Source organism: Micropterus salmoides, unplaced genomic scaffold (genome assembly GCF_014851395.1).
Source record: "Micropterus salmoides isolate LMB-PRFRI ecotype aquatic unplaced genomic scaffold, ASM1485139v1 Ms_hic_scaffold_10, whole genome shotgun sequence".
Taxonomy (NCBI): domain Eukaryota; kingdom Metazoa; phylum Chordata; class Actinopteri; order Centrarchiformes; family Centrarchidae; genus Micropterus; species Micropterus salmoides.
The window spans coordinates 9758272-9775622 of record NW_024040041.1 but is presented as its reverse complement, the minus strand read 5'-3'; the positions used below and the strand labels follow the sequence as shown (position 1 = coordinate 9775622).

The following is a 17351-nucleotide window of genomic DNA, read 5'->3' as shown; positions in this document are numbered from 1 at the left end:
AAATAGTTGATTAAAGTCCTGCATTAATTTACTTAAGTGGAAGTACAAAAGTATTAGTAGTAAAATGTACTTATAGTATCCACATTTAAAGTGCTGGACATTCAGCAGAATGACCCCTGTTAAAGTATAAGTGGATTATCATTAGGCCTACTGACATTTTATTAGGTGGAGGTGGAGCTGGTTTTATGTCCTGGCTACTTTGTGTGTAGCTAACTATATTATATAATGCTGGGTAGGCTAGTTAAATCTCACAGTGCATCATGTTTTATTAAGTGACAGATTTGTAAAATCTTTGTAAAATGCCTTTGTTTTATTACATTATATCTTTTTTAATATATTAAAGATATATTTAAGTATAATGTTTTTCTCTCAAAACATTTATTTAAATGACAACATAATAACAGGGTTAGACATCACAGCAGGAAGAGTAACACTGTTTAAGAACACCTTTCATCATAAAACATCATTATAATGGAAACTGCTACATGCATGTAAAAATAACAACATAGAAATTCTGGAAGTAAATCATAATATAACACGGTGAATTTATAAAAATGTATAAATTAAACAAAATCATAAAGGTAAAGAAAAAGAAGGTGCACTAAATAAAGTAATGTCATAATACTGAAGATTCATAAATTTATGAATTGGATAGACTCAAAATACTTGGAGTTCTATTCTGAATAAATTGATTGATGGCCGCGGGATCTTGAGAACTTACGGCTGAGGTACTTACCTAATAAGATAAGTGAATTAACCATCCTACAGATTTTCAGACTTTTGTTTTCATAGTGTAGTATTACATCCTTGGCTTCTAGTTTAATTGAATGGTTAGTTTGAGTTACAAAGTAGTCCTCGTTTTCCCCCAGAATCCCAGTATAATAAAGTATAAACTAACGAGCTGCTTAAGCCGGTGACGTCATACCAGGGCGACAATCATCTTTGTCAGTGAACAAAATGGCGTCTTACTGTTTGACTGTCACTAGACTGCGGGTAAGAAAACGTTATCTTACTTTTACAGAGTTTTTAACTGCCTTTCTATCGAGTACATATGTGATAATAGATATGTTCTACCGTGTAGTTCATCCGCCGTCGCGTAAGGTGAACCGACAGCGGGTAGATGTAGGGGAGAGTGCGCAGCGAGCCGTCAGGTCACGGTGCCCTCGTTCGACTCCCACCAGCGACGCGACGCAGTGATTATAAACCACGCACGACCTGACAGCAACCAATATTACATCGTATTATTGTTAATAACAGTATTGAGTTCAGTCAACATCAGCTTAATAGTGGCTGCAAACGGTCCTTTGTGACCTGTGGTTAGCAAGGTGATCGCAAGGTTACAGAGTTATCTTAACGCGCACTTCACTCCTGACCTACAGTCTATGCTCCTGACAGCTGGGATGCACAGCAGTCTGTTTCTGGCCTTGTGTTGGGTAGCGGATTAAATCAGATAACCTAGTATATGTTTATATTGGATCGTACAAGGCGGGAGAATATACCTTTTAAATTACACATAACGTTAGTAATGGAGATTCTTCCAGTTTTGAAGGTTGCCAGAGTAGTTTTCTTATAAGACCATTGTCTCAGTTCTCAGTCTTCCATTAAATGTTGAGTTTATTATTTGGATCAGTAGCACAGCATTGTATTGAGTTGACATTATATAAATCATATGCATTCAAACAAACCGAAACTCAGCATGGTGGCATATGGTGATGCCACACTGCAGTGTCAGTTTAGTGTATTTAGGCCAAGTGCTTAATTTAATTTTCTTTGCAACATAAACTGTCCCCAATATAAAAACAAATTTTCTACAACACATCATATCAACTATTTGGCATCTAATTTGGTCAATTCTGACATATCTACTACATTGCAGCATATCCTGTAAACATTTATAATGTTTTCTGCCTACTTCTCCATCTTCGGCTAACTATCTCACTAATTTTAAACAGACAAACATTAGCTAACCTGCACCAAATACACTCACTATTTTGCAGTTCTCTTTAACTCAAACTATTCAGAAAACACAGATAGGCTGAGGCTACACACCTAGGCTACTAAAGAGAGCGATTGCACTTCTTTGACTGGGCAATGACAGAGAAGGCCAGTTCACATGAAATGAGGACAACATGCAAACAGTGATGCAAAGCATTTGTTTTTATGCTGTTCATGTGAGAGAAGGAATGCATGTTTATGATTGGTTGTTCTTGTATACACAGGAGCACTCTGCTTGTTTGAAGGATTTATTATGGCAAAAAGATTGTTATTTGGATTAATGTTTTTCATCTGTTTTTAAATTTGATTTATTTGTAGAACTGATCTGCCGGAGTTGGCCTGCAGGCCTCCAGTTTAATAGGCCTGTTTTAATTACATTACAGTTTGTATGACTATGATGACTGCTTATGAAATAGTTGAAAAAGACCAAACAGACCATATTTAGCCTATTTTGGAAAAAAAGCAACATTTTCTGGAGCCATGAGAATAGGAACATTTTTCACTGCTGATGGTTTATTTACACAGATCTTGTTTGTTGTTATTGGTGCTCTTCTGGTTTACTTTGCTTAGCCGTACTCTTTGTGTACACTGGACAATCACATTGCTTATGATTTTATGATTATCATTTGGTCACCGTAGGCTGTCCGTAGCATCATATCAGATTTCTATGCAAAGTACATGCTGTTAAGTGTATCTCTCATAATATCTGAATCAAAGTAGTTGATTTACAGATGACAAGTACAGGCATTACGGTGCTGTAATTGTTACAATACTGATTTTATAGACAGTATGTGTGTACCTCTAGTTCTCATGCATAGTTAACAGCGTAGGGGAGTGTTGAATCCACTCAGACTGTCAGTGAGACTAAACCCTGCAATATGAGCTATATAAACTTTCACCCAATTTTCTCTGAGCACAGTGACTGAAAATCAACACAAAAGGACTAATATTAAACAAATGAACAAAGCTGGCCTAGGATCCCGTATGGCAGGTTTTAAATCCAATCCTACAATGGCTTATTTTTCAGGCAGTAGCAAAAGACGTCATCAACTAATAAAAATGCCTCAGAAACATGACACAGTGTCCTGATTAAATTTCTAAATCAGTTGCATTTCCAATTCGGTCTAATATTGGGTTTCTGACAGAAAATTTATGCAATATTTGTGTATGTAATGATTTTACTAAATAATAAAACTGTACATTGCACACTTTAAGTACATTACTTTTATTACAAAGATCTTGCAATGCTTTATATAGTGTCTACAAAGAGATAAGTGTCAGTCTGTTGTTGTAGCAGGAAGGTTTGGACAGCCTGTTTTTATTACCAGCAAAAAGAAAAACCTGACATTTTTTGCTAAAATGGAGGCAAAGCATGAAAGCTTTGGACCCAAAGTGTCTCCACTATCTTTGTTGGCTGAAGCACACTGTCTGTGTAGATATGTTTTAAACAATTTGCTGTTATTTACGTGGCAAAGTCTTATGTTAGAAAGAGTCCAGTGGGGCATTTTGGGCAGCTGGTGTAGCCGGAGCACAGTGGGATAAAATCAACAGAATAACAGAGACTTTGAATTATATCACATTTGGGTCTGTTCCTGAACTTGTAGCTCGGGCCATTCAAAGTTCCCTTTCTGATCTGAAGTCAATGTGACCAAAATGGAGGATTCTTCTTATGTCTTTTTACTGGTGCCACTTTCAAGGTTATGTTTTAACTATCCTCACATTCTTGCATAATTTAGCTGCCTCTCTTCCTCTTCTTCTGCGTAGTTAATATGTAAATCAAAATGCAATGTGTTAGTCCTCAACAGTAAAATAAACTTTGTTTATGGTGTTATTCCTCTAGCTGGCCTTTGGAACCGGGGCAAGGCGATTTCATGTCTCCGCAGCCTTTAGCGCCAAGGCCAAGGTGGCCATGAGCCGCTTTGAGCCCGACTCCAGTATTAACTATGAGAAGATGCACGAGAACATCAACATTGTACGCAGGAGGTCAGTAGTTTCCCTTCTCTGAAATGCACATGAACATACACAGAGTCCTTGTTGATTGCAGTTTGGCTCATGAGGAATGACTGGTGTTTATGGTGTTTCTGCAGCTGCACAGTAAATCTTGTGACATTTACAGTGTAGACTTGTCAGGGCCAGCAGAGCCCTCTGAGCTAATGTTGGATGACCTGGTCTTGACCTTACCACATGCCGTAATCCAGGAATAGAAAAGGCCTTTTGTGTGGTTGTTGACTATTAGATCAACAGTTAGCTGTTCATGATAAACCATAGTTATGTTGGTGTTCAGGGCTTTTCCATGATTATTGGCAATGGGTGAAATAAAGGACAGACAAGAATTACATCTATTTTTATTATTATTGTTCATATTTATTGTATCTGAACGGTACAAACACTCAGTGTTCAACACACATCACAATTTCAACCACATCTTTCCATTAATCCACCCCATCAGGCTCAACAGGCCTCTCACTCTGTCGGAGAAGATTGTGTACGGTCACCTGGATGATCCAGCAGGGCAGGAGATCGACCGCGGCCGCACCTATCTGCGCCTGCGTCCAGACCGCGTGGCTATGCAGGATGCCACAGCTCAGATGGCGATGCTTCAGTTCATCAGCAGTGGTCTGCCCAAGGTGGCCGTTCCCTCCACCATCCACTGTGATCATCTGATTGAGGCTCAGATCGGAGGGGTTGAAGACCTGCAGAGGGCTAAGGTGAGGACAGACAGCGAGAAGAAGGATAGAGTATTGTATGTACTGTACATATATTTTTATGGTAAAGTCATTGCAAGTAGTTGCACATTACCACTGTCTGAAGAAAAAAATGGTACTTTGATACTTTTGTAATGTAATGAGATACAGTTGATACCATAGACCAGTGGTCGCAAATAGGCAGCCCGTGGGCCAAAGCTGGCCCACCAGCAATATCTGGCTCGTGGCTAGATTACTTTGATAGCGGAAAAAAAGAAAAATGATAGTCATGACAGTAAAAGTGATTTTGCCTACAAAATAAAAGCGTGAGATCGTTTTTGCAGCACTAAGCCTACTTTATGTTCTGTTTAATTGAGAGCTTTACTTTGAAAAGTTCTGAAGGAAATTCAAAGAGCCTCGCTTGCTTGACACATCTCTGATAAAGCTGTATTTCCCTTAATGAGAAAAGCAGGTATTTCCTCTGCCCAGAGATACTGGGGAAATGAAAATAAGCTCCATAGCTTGATGTGGACCAATCACCGGGATGCACACTCCTGCACATGCTTAATTGTGCTTGATGTAAATCGATCTCTTCATGATCAATTTGTTGAAAATGTAGGAAAAAAATACTAGCAGCAAGCAGGGATTGAACACCACTCCTCGAACGGGAGTCCTGTGCACCGAGCTAAGGAGACACACGGTAAATGATGGATCATAAATGATCACTTGATGATGTTCTGGCCTGCCATCTAATGACTTGGAAAAGATTAGGCAGATGCCAGACTTATTTACTGACCCCTGCCATAGACTGTACATAAAGATACCAACACTGGATCTGTAAACTTGCAAAATGTGTATCTCATACCAACTACAAACTATTGAATGTGTTGGCAAGATGCCGTTTTGACAAACTCTACAGCCTTATATGTTTCTCCTCTGGATTTTGGCTCAGTTTCTTATGAAGTTTTGTCAATTAACTTGATGAGTGCAACAAGAGCCAGTTCCTATTTTAGGTAGTGTTTATACTGGAAAATTGAATTTTAAGATAACTTCTCAATATATTGGAGTATATTTTGAGCTGATAGTATTGTATGTTGTCTTGAACTCACTGGCTAAGATTTATTAAAAAAATTGGTGAACATTTTAATTAGAATGTTTTTGTCCGTGCAAAGGCAATGCAAATTCAGGCAAGTGTCATGTGGTTGCGGAGGCAGCATCCTTAAACAGTTTTCTGTGGCTACAGGGAGATACCATGGTTTGGTTCAAAATCCGACTGTTTGATCAAATTGTCTGACTTAACCACATTCCAGGAGTCTGAGTTGACTAAAAGGATTCAGGATAAAGTGCACCCAAGTTTATTCTTTTATGGTTACATATACATGATATATGAAAAATATTAGTCTTCAACAGAAGCCCTAACTCTTCCCCAATTACTCGAACACAGGAAGTGAACGAGGAAGTGTACAACTTTCTTGCAACTGCTGGTGCCAAATATGGAGTTGGCTTCTGGAAACCCGGATCAGGGATCATCCATCAGGTACAGTACACCAGTATTTATAATGGTACTTTTTTTAATGGAAGAACCATCTCTGGCTCAAATTGTTATTCAAAGTGGAGTACTTGTGTGTGTCTTAAAACATGTCTGCAGGGGGATTTTTTAATAAATTCTTGTCAGAGGATTTGTACATCATACACTGTCTGCAGTGAATCAGCATGCAGTTCCTGCCAAACAATGTTTGTGCCATAATAATTAATATCTTGACTAGCGCTTTCAGAAAATGACATTTCAAGAGAAGTAGTCCATTTCAAACAGTAGTCTAAAGAAGTCCCAAGGGAAAATTGTGTGACTGACTGTGAATGTCCCTTTCTTTGCACAGATCATCCTGGAGAATTATGCCTATCCTGGAGTGATGCTGATTGGTACAGACTCCCACACTCCCAATGGCGGTGGACTGGGGGCCATCTGTATTGGAGTGGGTGGAGCTGACGCTGTGGATGTCATGGCTGGAATCCCTTGGGAGCTCAAATGTCCCAAAGTGAGTTAACATTTGATATGTTTTCAAAATGTTTTTTTTCCTTTTCATTAATAGTTTCAACTCTATTTACAGCCAATAAATGTCTCCACAAATGTCTCTATCTGTACGTTTGTTTCAGCCTTTGTGCGTTTTTCCTTCAGGTGATTGGAGTGAAGCTGACAGGAACGTTGTCTGGCTGGACGTCTCCGAAAGATGTCATCCTGAAGGTGGCTGGCATCCTGACTGTGAAGGGTGGCACTGGCGCCATTGTGGAGTATCATGGGCCTGGAGTTGACTCCATCTCCTGCACTGGTAAGGATGACTTACATTTCAAGACTTGGAAACGCTGATGAAAGACATTCTCTGTGTTTTGGATATTAAAATCAAACAAAGGAAGAACAATGGCAGCTTCAACAATTTATTTTTATTTATACAATGCCAATTGATCACTGAAGTTATCTCAGGGCACTTCTCCTATAGAGCTGGTCTAGACGCTGGTCTGCCGCTGCGTCTCCCCCCCCCCCCCCCCCCCCTCCCTCTTTTAAATTATATTCTGGATTTTGCAAAGAGCCAGTGCAGAGAATCTAAAACAGGAGAAATATGATTTTTCCTTTTCTTGTCAATAAACATACCGCAGCATTGTGGATCAGCTGTAGATATGTTATTTGAGCAGCTCGTTATTAAGGAATTGCAGTCATCCAGCGTAGAAGTAACAAATGCGTAAACTTGTTTGTTTTATGTGGGAGTTAAAGGACATGTCCTGATCAAAGGCAACTCCGAGATTCCTCACGGTAGTGTTGGAGGCCAGGGTGATGCCAATGCGTCTCCGAGGTTTGTGAGGCCAAGTACAATAACTTTAGTTTTATCTGAGTTTAACAACAGAAAATTGCAGGTCACCCAGGTTTTTACTTCCTTAAGGCACACTTGAACTTCTGCTAACTGATTGGTTTCATCTGGCGTGATCGATAGATTGGGTATCCTCTGCATAACAATGAAAGTTAAGTTCATGGAGTGTTTCCTAATAATATTGCCTAAAAGAAGCATATATAAGGTGAATAGTATTGGTCCAAACACAGATCCATGTGGAACTACCATCCACATTTTGCTTGAATAGATAATACATTTCTTCAACTAATGCAGTAACTTTGATCTTTCAGGAATGGCCACTATCTGTAACATGGGTGCTGAGATTGGAGCCACCACATCCGTCTTCCCCTACAACCACCGCATGAGGACGTATATGCACAAAACTGGCCGTGCAGGTCAGTCTCTTACTGTTAGTCTCTGTATGTTTAGTCTTTATTCACTGTGTCCTACCTTTAACGTTGTCTCCTTCTTCATCCCCTCTCAGAGATTGCCTCTGTGGCTGATCAGTTCAAAGATGACTTGGTCCCAGATAATGGCTGTGAATATGACCAGGTCATTGAGATTAACCTGAGTGAGGTGAGTCAAAACACTTTTTCTTGACATTAGTCATTTAATGAAAGAAATTATTATCTGATATGTCCCAAATCCATAAATACTAAATCTTTACATGCTAATTGTCATAGTACACTGGTTTAGCAGAATAAATATCAACATACTTTACAGAATTGATAAAATTAAGATGTAGTATGGATTTGGGACACACTGTACATCCTACCACCATTATACGTGGTATGAGGCTGACTATGTTGTTATTTTGTCATGTGACATCAGTCTGTGTATGGACACAGGAAGTCAGGAGTTACAGCATTATTAAGTTATAAAGTAGATGATTTGATTATATTTTGAAGCACCCTGCTGCTGAAATATGTGTGCTATGTTAAGACTAGCATTTCAACCTAGAAACCTGCTTACTGAAACATTCATTAGCTTGATGAATGACCGAGGTGCTGAAGTTGGGCAGTAAAGCAAAAACGTACAGATTCATGATCACTGACCTACCAAATATAGCTTATGTTGAGTAAAAGCTTTCCTGGGGTGATTTCAAGTGGTGTCCACTAAAAAAACTACGGCACCAACTTCTCATGTAGTCACACACTTCTGCTTTGTCTTGTTCTGTATCATGTGATTATGATTATCAGCGTTCCTCCTTAGAAAAACAATATTTATAGCATATATGCAAAGACAACCCAAATTATGTCCTTTACTGTGCCTTGTTTCTCTCCTCCTATAACAGTTGAAGCCCCATATCAACGGGCCCTTCACCCCTGACCTGGCCCACCCTGTGTCTGATATCGGAGCTATAGCTAAGAAGAGCGGCTGGCCCCTGGAGGTTAAAGTTGGTCAGTATATGTGACACAGCTGTATTATCTTACAATTTTTTTTAATGCTTTGTCTAATGAAATTTGATATTTCTTGCTCTTCTTTGTTCTTACTAGCTGTGTTATTGAGCACATATGATCAGATCACATTTACACCCCTGTCATGTGATCTTAAAAAGTGGATATCAGAACAAGTGCTGAGCGCAGTAGATTTCCAGTCATTGACAGAATGAGTAGAGTATAATTATGATGAAACAAATATATATAATTACAGACTTGCTTGTCTTTTGTGTCTTCTTCAAATGCAAGATTTGTTATTAAAACTGCCACTGTAACTGTACACTTCCTCACGTTAGTTTCCTTGTTCTCCTCTTACAAACATAAAACTTGTCTCTTGCAGGTCTGATCGGCAGCTGCACCAACTCGAGCTACGAGGACATGGGTAGAGCGGCCTCTCTGGCCAAGCAGGCTCTAGATAAAGGTCTGAAGTGCAAGGCCCAGTTCACAGTCACCCCTGGTTCTGAACAGATCCGTGCCACTATCGAAAGGGATGGATATGTGAGTCAGAATCTCACCAACATTTAGAGAGATCCATATCATGTGGGCTTTTTCTCCCAGTCTTTTGTTTTCCAGCAGGTTTTTAGACAAATATACAATTTTGTGTGGGGGGAACTGATTTCTTCAAATCCATGCTGTCTCTCCTCTTTCAGGCCAAGATCCTAAGTGATGTTGGTGGAGTCGTACTCGCCAATGCTTGTGGCCCCTGCATTGGACAGTGGGACAGGTGTGCACCTAATTTGTAAAGATTAATTGTGGGTCACAGCTGTTCATTAGTCTGTTCTGCCAACACTTGGTCCAAAGTACAAGACCTCGACAACCACTGGTCACATTATAGTATTCCCCAGGAGATGAATTCTGACAACATTGGTGACCTTTTATCTGACACTACTTTCAGATCAGTATTTCCTCTTTACCAAAACTGGCTCATGAAACTGGAAAGGAAAGGGAGGGAAAATTTATGACTAGGTTTCCATTAAATTAAATGTGAATATTTATTTTTAGGATGGTGTGTTTGTTCCAACACCCGTATTGTTGGATATAATGAATTACTAGTAGTAGTCTTGTAAATTGATTTGAAACAGGTGGCTCAATGCGCATCATACTAACATCCTCCCGGTTTTTACATTTTTCAGGAAGGACGTGAAAAAAGGGGAGAAGAACACTATTGTCACGTCCTTTAACAGAAACTTCACTGCAAGGAATGATGCTAACCCAGCTACTCATGCTTTTGTCACCTCTCCTGAGGTAAGAAGCATTGCAGGTTGAATATCAGCTCAGTGATTCATAGTTACATGGGCATCAATAGACAGACAATTAAAACTAAATTATTATTCATGTATTTTGACTATTTAATGCCTATTATGTGATTCAATGTAGATTGTCACTGCCTTGGCCATCGCCGGGACCCTCGACTTTAACCCTGAGACTGACTACCTGACCGCTCCTAACGGAGAGAAGTTCAAGCTGGAACCTCCAACCGGTGACGAGCTCCCCTCCAAAGACTTCGACCCGGGCCAGGACACTTACCAGTACCCACCGGCTGAGAGCAGCTCAGTCCAGGTGATTTTCATTACCGATATCTAATCTCGACAATCCAGAAAGCAGCAAATACTAATGAAACAGACTCATAACCCAATGAGACTTTGAACCAGTACATGAAGAAGTAAGCACGTGTAAATTAACAGCATGATCAAGGCTTGTTTAGATATAAATGTGTAGTGACAGTTGTTCAGACAGAAAATGTTTTTGGTGTTCAAATGAAATTGATCTGGACGCTGTCAGCCCCACTACCCTTTGAAAACATTCTTGAAAGAACCTTTAGGTCTTACCCTGATTTCATGTTGTTCAGGTGAGTGTGAGCCCCTCCAGCAACCGCCTGCAGCTGCTGGAGCCCTTTGACAAGTGGCATGGAAAAGACCTGGAGAACATGAGGATCCTCATCAAGGTGAGCAGGAAATGGAAGGAAGGTTGTGGTGGATGTGTAAGTAAGGGTTGTGGTGCAGGTTACAAGTCTGGATTGCCTGTCTCAGACAAATGTACTGGATCTTAGACTAAAACCCTCAGGTTGGCACATAATCTGTGTTTATGCCCATCAATATGGGTCCTCTACTTTAGTTCAAGCAGTCCAAAGATGTGTCTTCACCTCATTGTGAACTAGCCAGACGCTGCCACAGTTTTCAAAAATGCATGTTGTTTATTTTTCTATTAATTCTTTCTAAGAATCATAATTTTGTTTATTTTTTACAAGTTTATTTTTTGTTCACTATTTGGCTCTCTAGATGTGTGTGTGTGTGTGGTGCGCTCACCTTATGTCTGAAGTACCAAAGATGTGGTTGAGAAAAGAAATGTGAATTAACTTTAATTAGCTCCTATTAACCTTGTGGCTCGTGTGTATCGATTCTGTGATATTTTAACTCTTGCCGTTTTGTTGCATACATACACCACATTTGTCTGAGCCAGAATGCTACACAATTGCACCTGAAAATCTGCTTGTGGCTTAAGGGAGAGCTAGTAGAGCTGAAGGGCACAGGGTGAGCCAAAAAAACAGCAGAGACACAACTCAGACCAAAACTAACAATGAACTAATGTTACTAAGAAGTAAGGCCTATACATCTTATTCCTCTGTGCCATAGACCTCCACTGTTGTCCGAAACAATTAAAAACACATCAATGAGCCACACTGTTGAACTGGATGACATGTTCCTTCATTACAATGAAGACACACACTGTAGTTTATTTTGAGTCAGTCCCACACACACCGTCCTGCTGCCGGAAATACTCAGTGCACCAAATGTGGATCAATCCTTGGCTGAAAATAGACCCCAACAAATGCACTGTTTCCTTTAACATTTGCTAAATACAGTAACTAGAGTGTGCAGATGTTTTATATATGGAAACATATATCCCTGACCAGATTTATGTCTTCTGTAGGAAAATTGGGAATTTTAATGGGATTTGTGGACAGTAAGAAAAATCTTATTCTTTCAAGGAGGAATGGGAATAATCTCTTCTCTTTAGCTTTACTAATACTGAAGGCCCATTTGTTTGCAAAAAGGTGATTAAAACTCCACTTAATTCTATAAATGGTGTAGCATTAAATAGCCATTGATTAATTTATTTCCTTCTCCTCTATCTCCTTCTCCATCCCCTTCCTCTCTGTTCCTCTGCTGCTGTAGGTGAAGGGGAAGTGCACCACTGACCACATCAGTGCTGCTGGGCCCTGGCTGAAATTCCGCGGCCACCTGGACAACATCTCCAACAATCTGCTGATCGGCGCGGTCAACATTGAGAATGATGCCGTAAACAAAGTCAAGAACCAGCTGACAGGAGAGTACGGAGGTGTTCCCGATGTGGCCCGCCACTACAAGGTGAGTTTGACAGTTGATGACTTCTTTTACATCTCTACATTACGTTGATTTGAATGGCACACATGCACTCCGGTGCTTGTTTAATAGGTATACCTAGCTCTAAACTAATGCAGTCTCATACAACAGTCCTGCAATAGATCCTACCGCCATGGAGGTGTTTTTTTGGTGCTGTATAGTGTTGTACAGAAAAGTGTTTCTGATATTTAGTTTACTCTCACTGGTGTAAATGGGTTTGACCTTATAGTAGAAACACCTGTCAGTGTAATTCAACAGCACCACAAACTGATCGTGAAGTTGAATCAAAACAGTTTCAACAAAAACAGAACATTCTTAGCTTCATGAATGTGTGATTATTGCAGGATTGTAGATTGGTGTACCCATTAAACTGGCAACTGAGTGTAGATTCTGTAGCATGCTGTATGCTAGTGCTAAAAAAGCACTAGACAAAATTCTTATTTGTGTTGCATATTTTCCCAAGCAACCAATTTCCTTAGTATGTTGTCTACTCTGTCCTCAGCAGTTTAAACATTTCCTTTGTCATTGTTTACTTTATAATCCAGGCCAATGGAGAGAACTGGGTGGTGGTTGGAGACGAGAACTATGGGGAAGGGTCCAGCAGAGAGCACGCTGCCCTGGAGCCACGACACCTTGGAGGACGCGCCATCATCGTCAAGAGCTTTGCCAGAATCCATGGTAAGATTCAGGGCACAGCGAGAAAAAACATGCATACATCAATCTGTCTCTCCCATTTTAGAGATATGCTAAGTTAATTGGGCTTACTCTCAAACTGTCAAATGTATTTTCTTTGTGAAAGGTAGAGGCAACAGGGAAGCAGTGTCTTAATAGTTGCGATTGTGTTCCAGAGCAAACTGATGATTATTTAGTCTGCCAGAATACGGATGTCTCCAGCAGTGTCTGAGAGAGTCTCCAAGTTATAAGCACAGTCCATTAGTCCCAGTTTGTTGCATATAGGAGGCTGGATGTGTTTCTTAAGAACCTCCAGAGAAACACAAAATAAATGCTGTTGTGTGTAGTTTACAAGCTTTCAACATCATTAAGTCTTCATGAAAAAGATTTACAACAGTGAGAAATTTAGTGTAAATGGAACATCTAATTCATCATGAGAAATGGGGCAACCAATAACAACCTGACACACATACTCGCATGCATCATTCTCCATGACCTTGTATTTCTGTGTAACAGATATGGTCCTGTCAGACAAAGAGCTCTTCTCTGGTTACCTGATGGAAGTATAGTATGTGTTTTGCTGTTTTCTCTGATATGTCTCTCTTTTTCTCTCTACTCACAGAGACCAACCTGAAGAAGCAGGGCTTGCTGCCTCTGACTTTTGCCGACCCCCAGGACTACGACAAAATTCGCCCCGATGACAAGATTTCAATCACTGGACTGAAATCCTTTGCTCCCGGCAAGGTGAGCAATCTTTGGCACTAAAGAAACATTGATCCGCTAGTTTCTCTTAACATTATGTTTGAAGAAAAACTGGATAGATGAATGACATGTGATCTCATTTGCCTCCTGGGTCCTCCCCCAGCCCCTTACAGCAGTGATCAAGCACAGCGATGGCAGCCAGGAGTCAATCTCTCTAAATCACACCTTCAATGAGACGCAGATCGAGTGGTTTCAGGCTGGCTCTGCCCTCAACAGGATGAAGGAGCTCCAGTAATTGGTGGGAGTGGAGTGGAGGGAGACGGGGCCTTTAGGGGCCAATTGGGGGGCCTTGGCGTGGGTTAAGAAGGGGAGAAATGTGGGCCCAGAGAGGGGCTTTGCAAAGAGGAGACGATGGGAACTGTAGATGGGAACCAGCCTCGTTAGTTATAATGTTGGTTTAGGGACAGCTGTAGTCATGCTCAGTTCAAGAAAGAACACACACAGACACAAGGTCGCTGTACAGATGAGAAGCGCACACACATGCACGCGAGCACCTACATGCACAGGCAGGGTTGCGGTGAAAGCACTCCTGGTCGACAGGCAGAATTACTGTACACAAATGCACTCAAACAAGCACACAATAACCTAAGCTAGGCGTTGTGTGTCTCCGTTAAAAGCAGCATCGTTGCTGACAGCACTCCTCAGTTTAACCTTATTTAAGCGTGTAACCCTTTGCGTACACAGACATCTTTCTCCATCAAAGGGGGTTATATTTTCCTAATTTTGTGACAGATTGGTATCTCTACATTATTTCTCTAAAGCTGAAGATGTTTGGTTTCACTAAAAGTTGTCCCCCCGCCCTACAGAAACAGGTTTGTTGGAAGCATTACCATAGAGCATTATTCATTATTAACTACACTGTATACCATTTTTATGACCATATCTGGCAGTGAACATACTTGATTCAGAACTTGAATAAATTAACATACAGATACAGAATATCATTAAAATAAAGTTGGTGAAGCAGTGACTAGTTAACGGCTTCCTTTATTGTCTTTAACTGTAAAATCCACTCCAGGACCAGGCTATTCTTGTCCTCCATTATACCTCCACTTTAACATTTGTCTCAGTAGTTTCCATCCAAGCAGCTCAATAAATTGAGTTGGTCAACTCGCATGAATGTACTTTTCCCTCATTATCTCCAGACCTGTCACCCGAACAATATCTTTTCCACCTGTTCTCTGTAATTGTGATGCACTCTACTTGTCCTTTCTTTTTCCTCCTATTGTGTTAGCGCGAGCCTTGATATTTCTTCTTTTCATCTGTGTTTTGTGTGTGATGCATGACTGTTTTAGTCAGGTTACCACCGGTCTGTGTTTGCAACGGTCTGTCCTCTCTTTGCTCAACCTGTCTCTGTTTTTGCTCTCACTAGGCTGGTTCATGCAGTCCAAACCACAACCTGATATATTTCGTGAAGTAGGCTGTGATTAGATTTGTGTTGGCGGATGCTGAAGCTGCACTGGGCAACAGTTTTAATGTAAATTCTGACTTAGTGTATAGACAGGAAATCTTCTGTGCCCATAGGAAACTGCAGCCGAAGTGTAATAAAAAGTGCTTCTTTACAGCCGTGATTGTGCTCTGTCCAGAGAAAGCGCTACTCTTCTGTGAAATAAATCTTCTGGAGTAGTTCAGATCAGTTCACATGTTTATGTTATCGGGGTTTCTCTGTGTTAAAAGTTTTCCACTTTGTCCTCACTATCATCTGGAGCTGCAAGCGTGTGAAATTGCCTTGTGTAGCTGTAATGGGAGATGACAGGTGGTGTTTGCCTCTGAATTAAATGTTTTTTTTCAGGTTGAGGTTTGGTCTTCCATAGCATAAAAAGGCCTGCTGTCTTCTTACACGAACTAACGCACAATCTAGTGTCCAGATGTCTGTACACTAACACTTTGTAGAGTTAGGAAAGTAAATTTAGGTGTGCTATGTTCTTCCTCTGCAAACATTTTACTCTTCAGCGTACATCTCTGGTGTGTGTAACTATAGGACTGATATACATCTTGTAATTATTATTGATATGATTGATAAACAAGTATTCAGACCGTAGAAGGATCATTCTTATATTAAGTTTGGCATCTTGCCATGATGTATACCCAGCGAGCGCCACTGAAACAGTATGGTTATATATTTTTGTGGACTTAGGGATGTTTAGGGTCATTGCTGCTATGTTTTATGGGTACTGCTGGTCCTCTGTGTTTAGTTCTCACCATCATCCAGAAAGACTATAAATCTGTCACTTCTTTTTTCTGCATTACATGAGGTAAATCCCACTGTACTAAAAAGCCACTGAGAGTGGACTTGTGTATAAATGATATGAGATATAGCTGTACTTTGTATAGGGGTGTGTACATAAACAATAAAAAAAATTAAATATATAAAATCACAAGGAGCAGTAATATGCTGTGTGCTGCCTGTGCAAAAGAGAGCTGTTAACTCTGTTTGTGATCTCTTGTAATATAATGTCATGATAGAGTCCCCTCTGTGGTTGAGAATCTCCATTAAAAATAAACATTTTCACAAACCAGTTCACATGTGGATTGTGGGTTAAATTAAAGCACAGATATTGAATTGTAGCTGTTTGTTGCCGCTGGGGCTTTGACCATGAAAACAGGTGTCTTGATGGCTTTGTGTGTTTTTCTTAATCTTTAGTTTTGTTTTGTTCATTTTGTTGTCAGGGTCAGAGATGATTTTAAATAGCAGCAGCCCAACTGTAATGACATTTTGGACATTAATGACTCCATATATGGGTTTTCTGTTCATATACTCCTCATGTGTGATACCCTTGTTAAGCCCATCACTTTGATATACTCCAGTAAATCAGATTTACTGCCAAAGATGCCTAATGAACATACTGATAATGGTTATCCATAAGTTGTGTTTGAAAAAATCACCCATCATTATGTGACCTTTCAAAATTAGCCCCATGTGCATAATTATTTGATTTTATATATATATATATATATATAGGGTGATGTTTCCTACAGAATTCACCAGGAACAGTGGTTATTTTTTACTAATTCATTTGATCCTCCTTTTTCCCTCTGTCAGCACTTTTAAAACGCCCGTGAAGCAGTTTGCTTATCCTGTGATGTAAGATAATGCTTTGTTGTTCACTAGTTCAAGCCTTTGAGTTTTAAAAGCGCTATTGTAAAGTGAAAAATCAAATGATGTTGTTCATTATGGCATTGTGTGTTGGCATATTGTGTCATTATGTGACATATTTCAACATGCTTCATTTGTCCAGATACAATAAATGAAATATGATCAGATGTTTTTGTATAGTGATGATTCCCCTCACACTCCTGTTTCAGCATTAAAATTGATTGTTTATAAGTAGATGATAATAAAATACATGCTTTATGTTTTATAGCTTTAAAATATTTAGATTCAAAATATATTGACATCTTGGGAAATTATTAAAGATAAAATTCTGAAATTAATGTTTTTGTGTTTCTCTTTGTTTAATGATATCAGTAATAGCATTTGATTGTCAGTCTTGCTGTGTTACAAACCTCTGCTGAGGAACAATTGGCTTCAGT

At 39.8% G+C, this 17351-nt stretch overlaps 1 protein-coding gene across 1 annotated transcript; it reads left to right on the top strand.

Annotated features, from left to right (window-relative positions):
- The first annotated feature begins 923 nt into the window (after positions 1 to 923).
- LOC119884790 (aconitate hydratase, mitochondrial-like) lies at positions 924 to 17081 on the top strand. Its single transcript, XM_038695108.1, has 18 exons — positions 924 to 993; positions 3836 to 3978; positions 4445 to 4703; positions 6124 to 6216; positions 6557 to 6715; positions 6856 to 7006; positions 7852 to 7956; positions 8046 to 8137; positions 8856 to 8961; positions 9341 to 9498; positions 9651 to 9724; positions 10134 to 10245; positions 10378 to 10560; positions 10850 to 10945; positions 12177 to 12368; positions 12929 to 13061; positions 13678 to 13799; positions 13921 to 17081. The coding sequence occupies exons 1-18, from the start codon at positions 958 to 960 to the stop codon at positions 14050 to 14052; spliced, it is 2346 nt and encodes a 781-aa protein (XP_038551036.1). The 5' UTR covers positions 924 to 957; the 3' UTR covers positions 14053 to 17081.
- Positions 17082 to 17351: the final 270 nt, after the last annotated feature.

Excerpts from the sequence above, each read along its gene's own strand:
- LOC119884790 (XM_038695108.1), top strand. The coding sequence starts at position 958 with ATGGCGTCTTACTGTTTGACTGTCACTAGACTGCGG. Across the intron at positions 8,138-8,855 it reads TTGAGATTAACCTGAGTGAG|TTGAAGCCCCATATCAACGG; the intron begins GTGAGTCAAAAC and ends CTCCTATAACAG. Across the intron at positions 10,246-10,377 it reads CTTTTGTCACCTCTCCTGAG|ATTGTCACTGCCTTGGCCAT; the intron begins GTAAGAAGCATT and ends GATTCAATGTAG.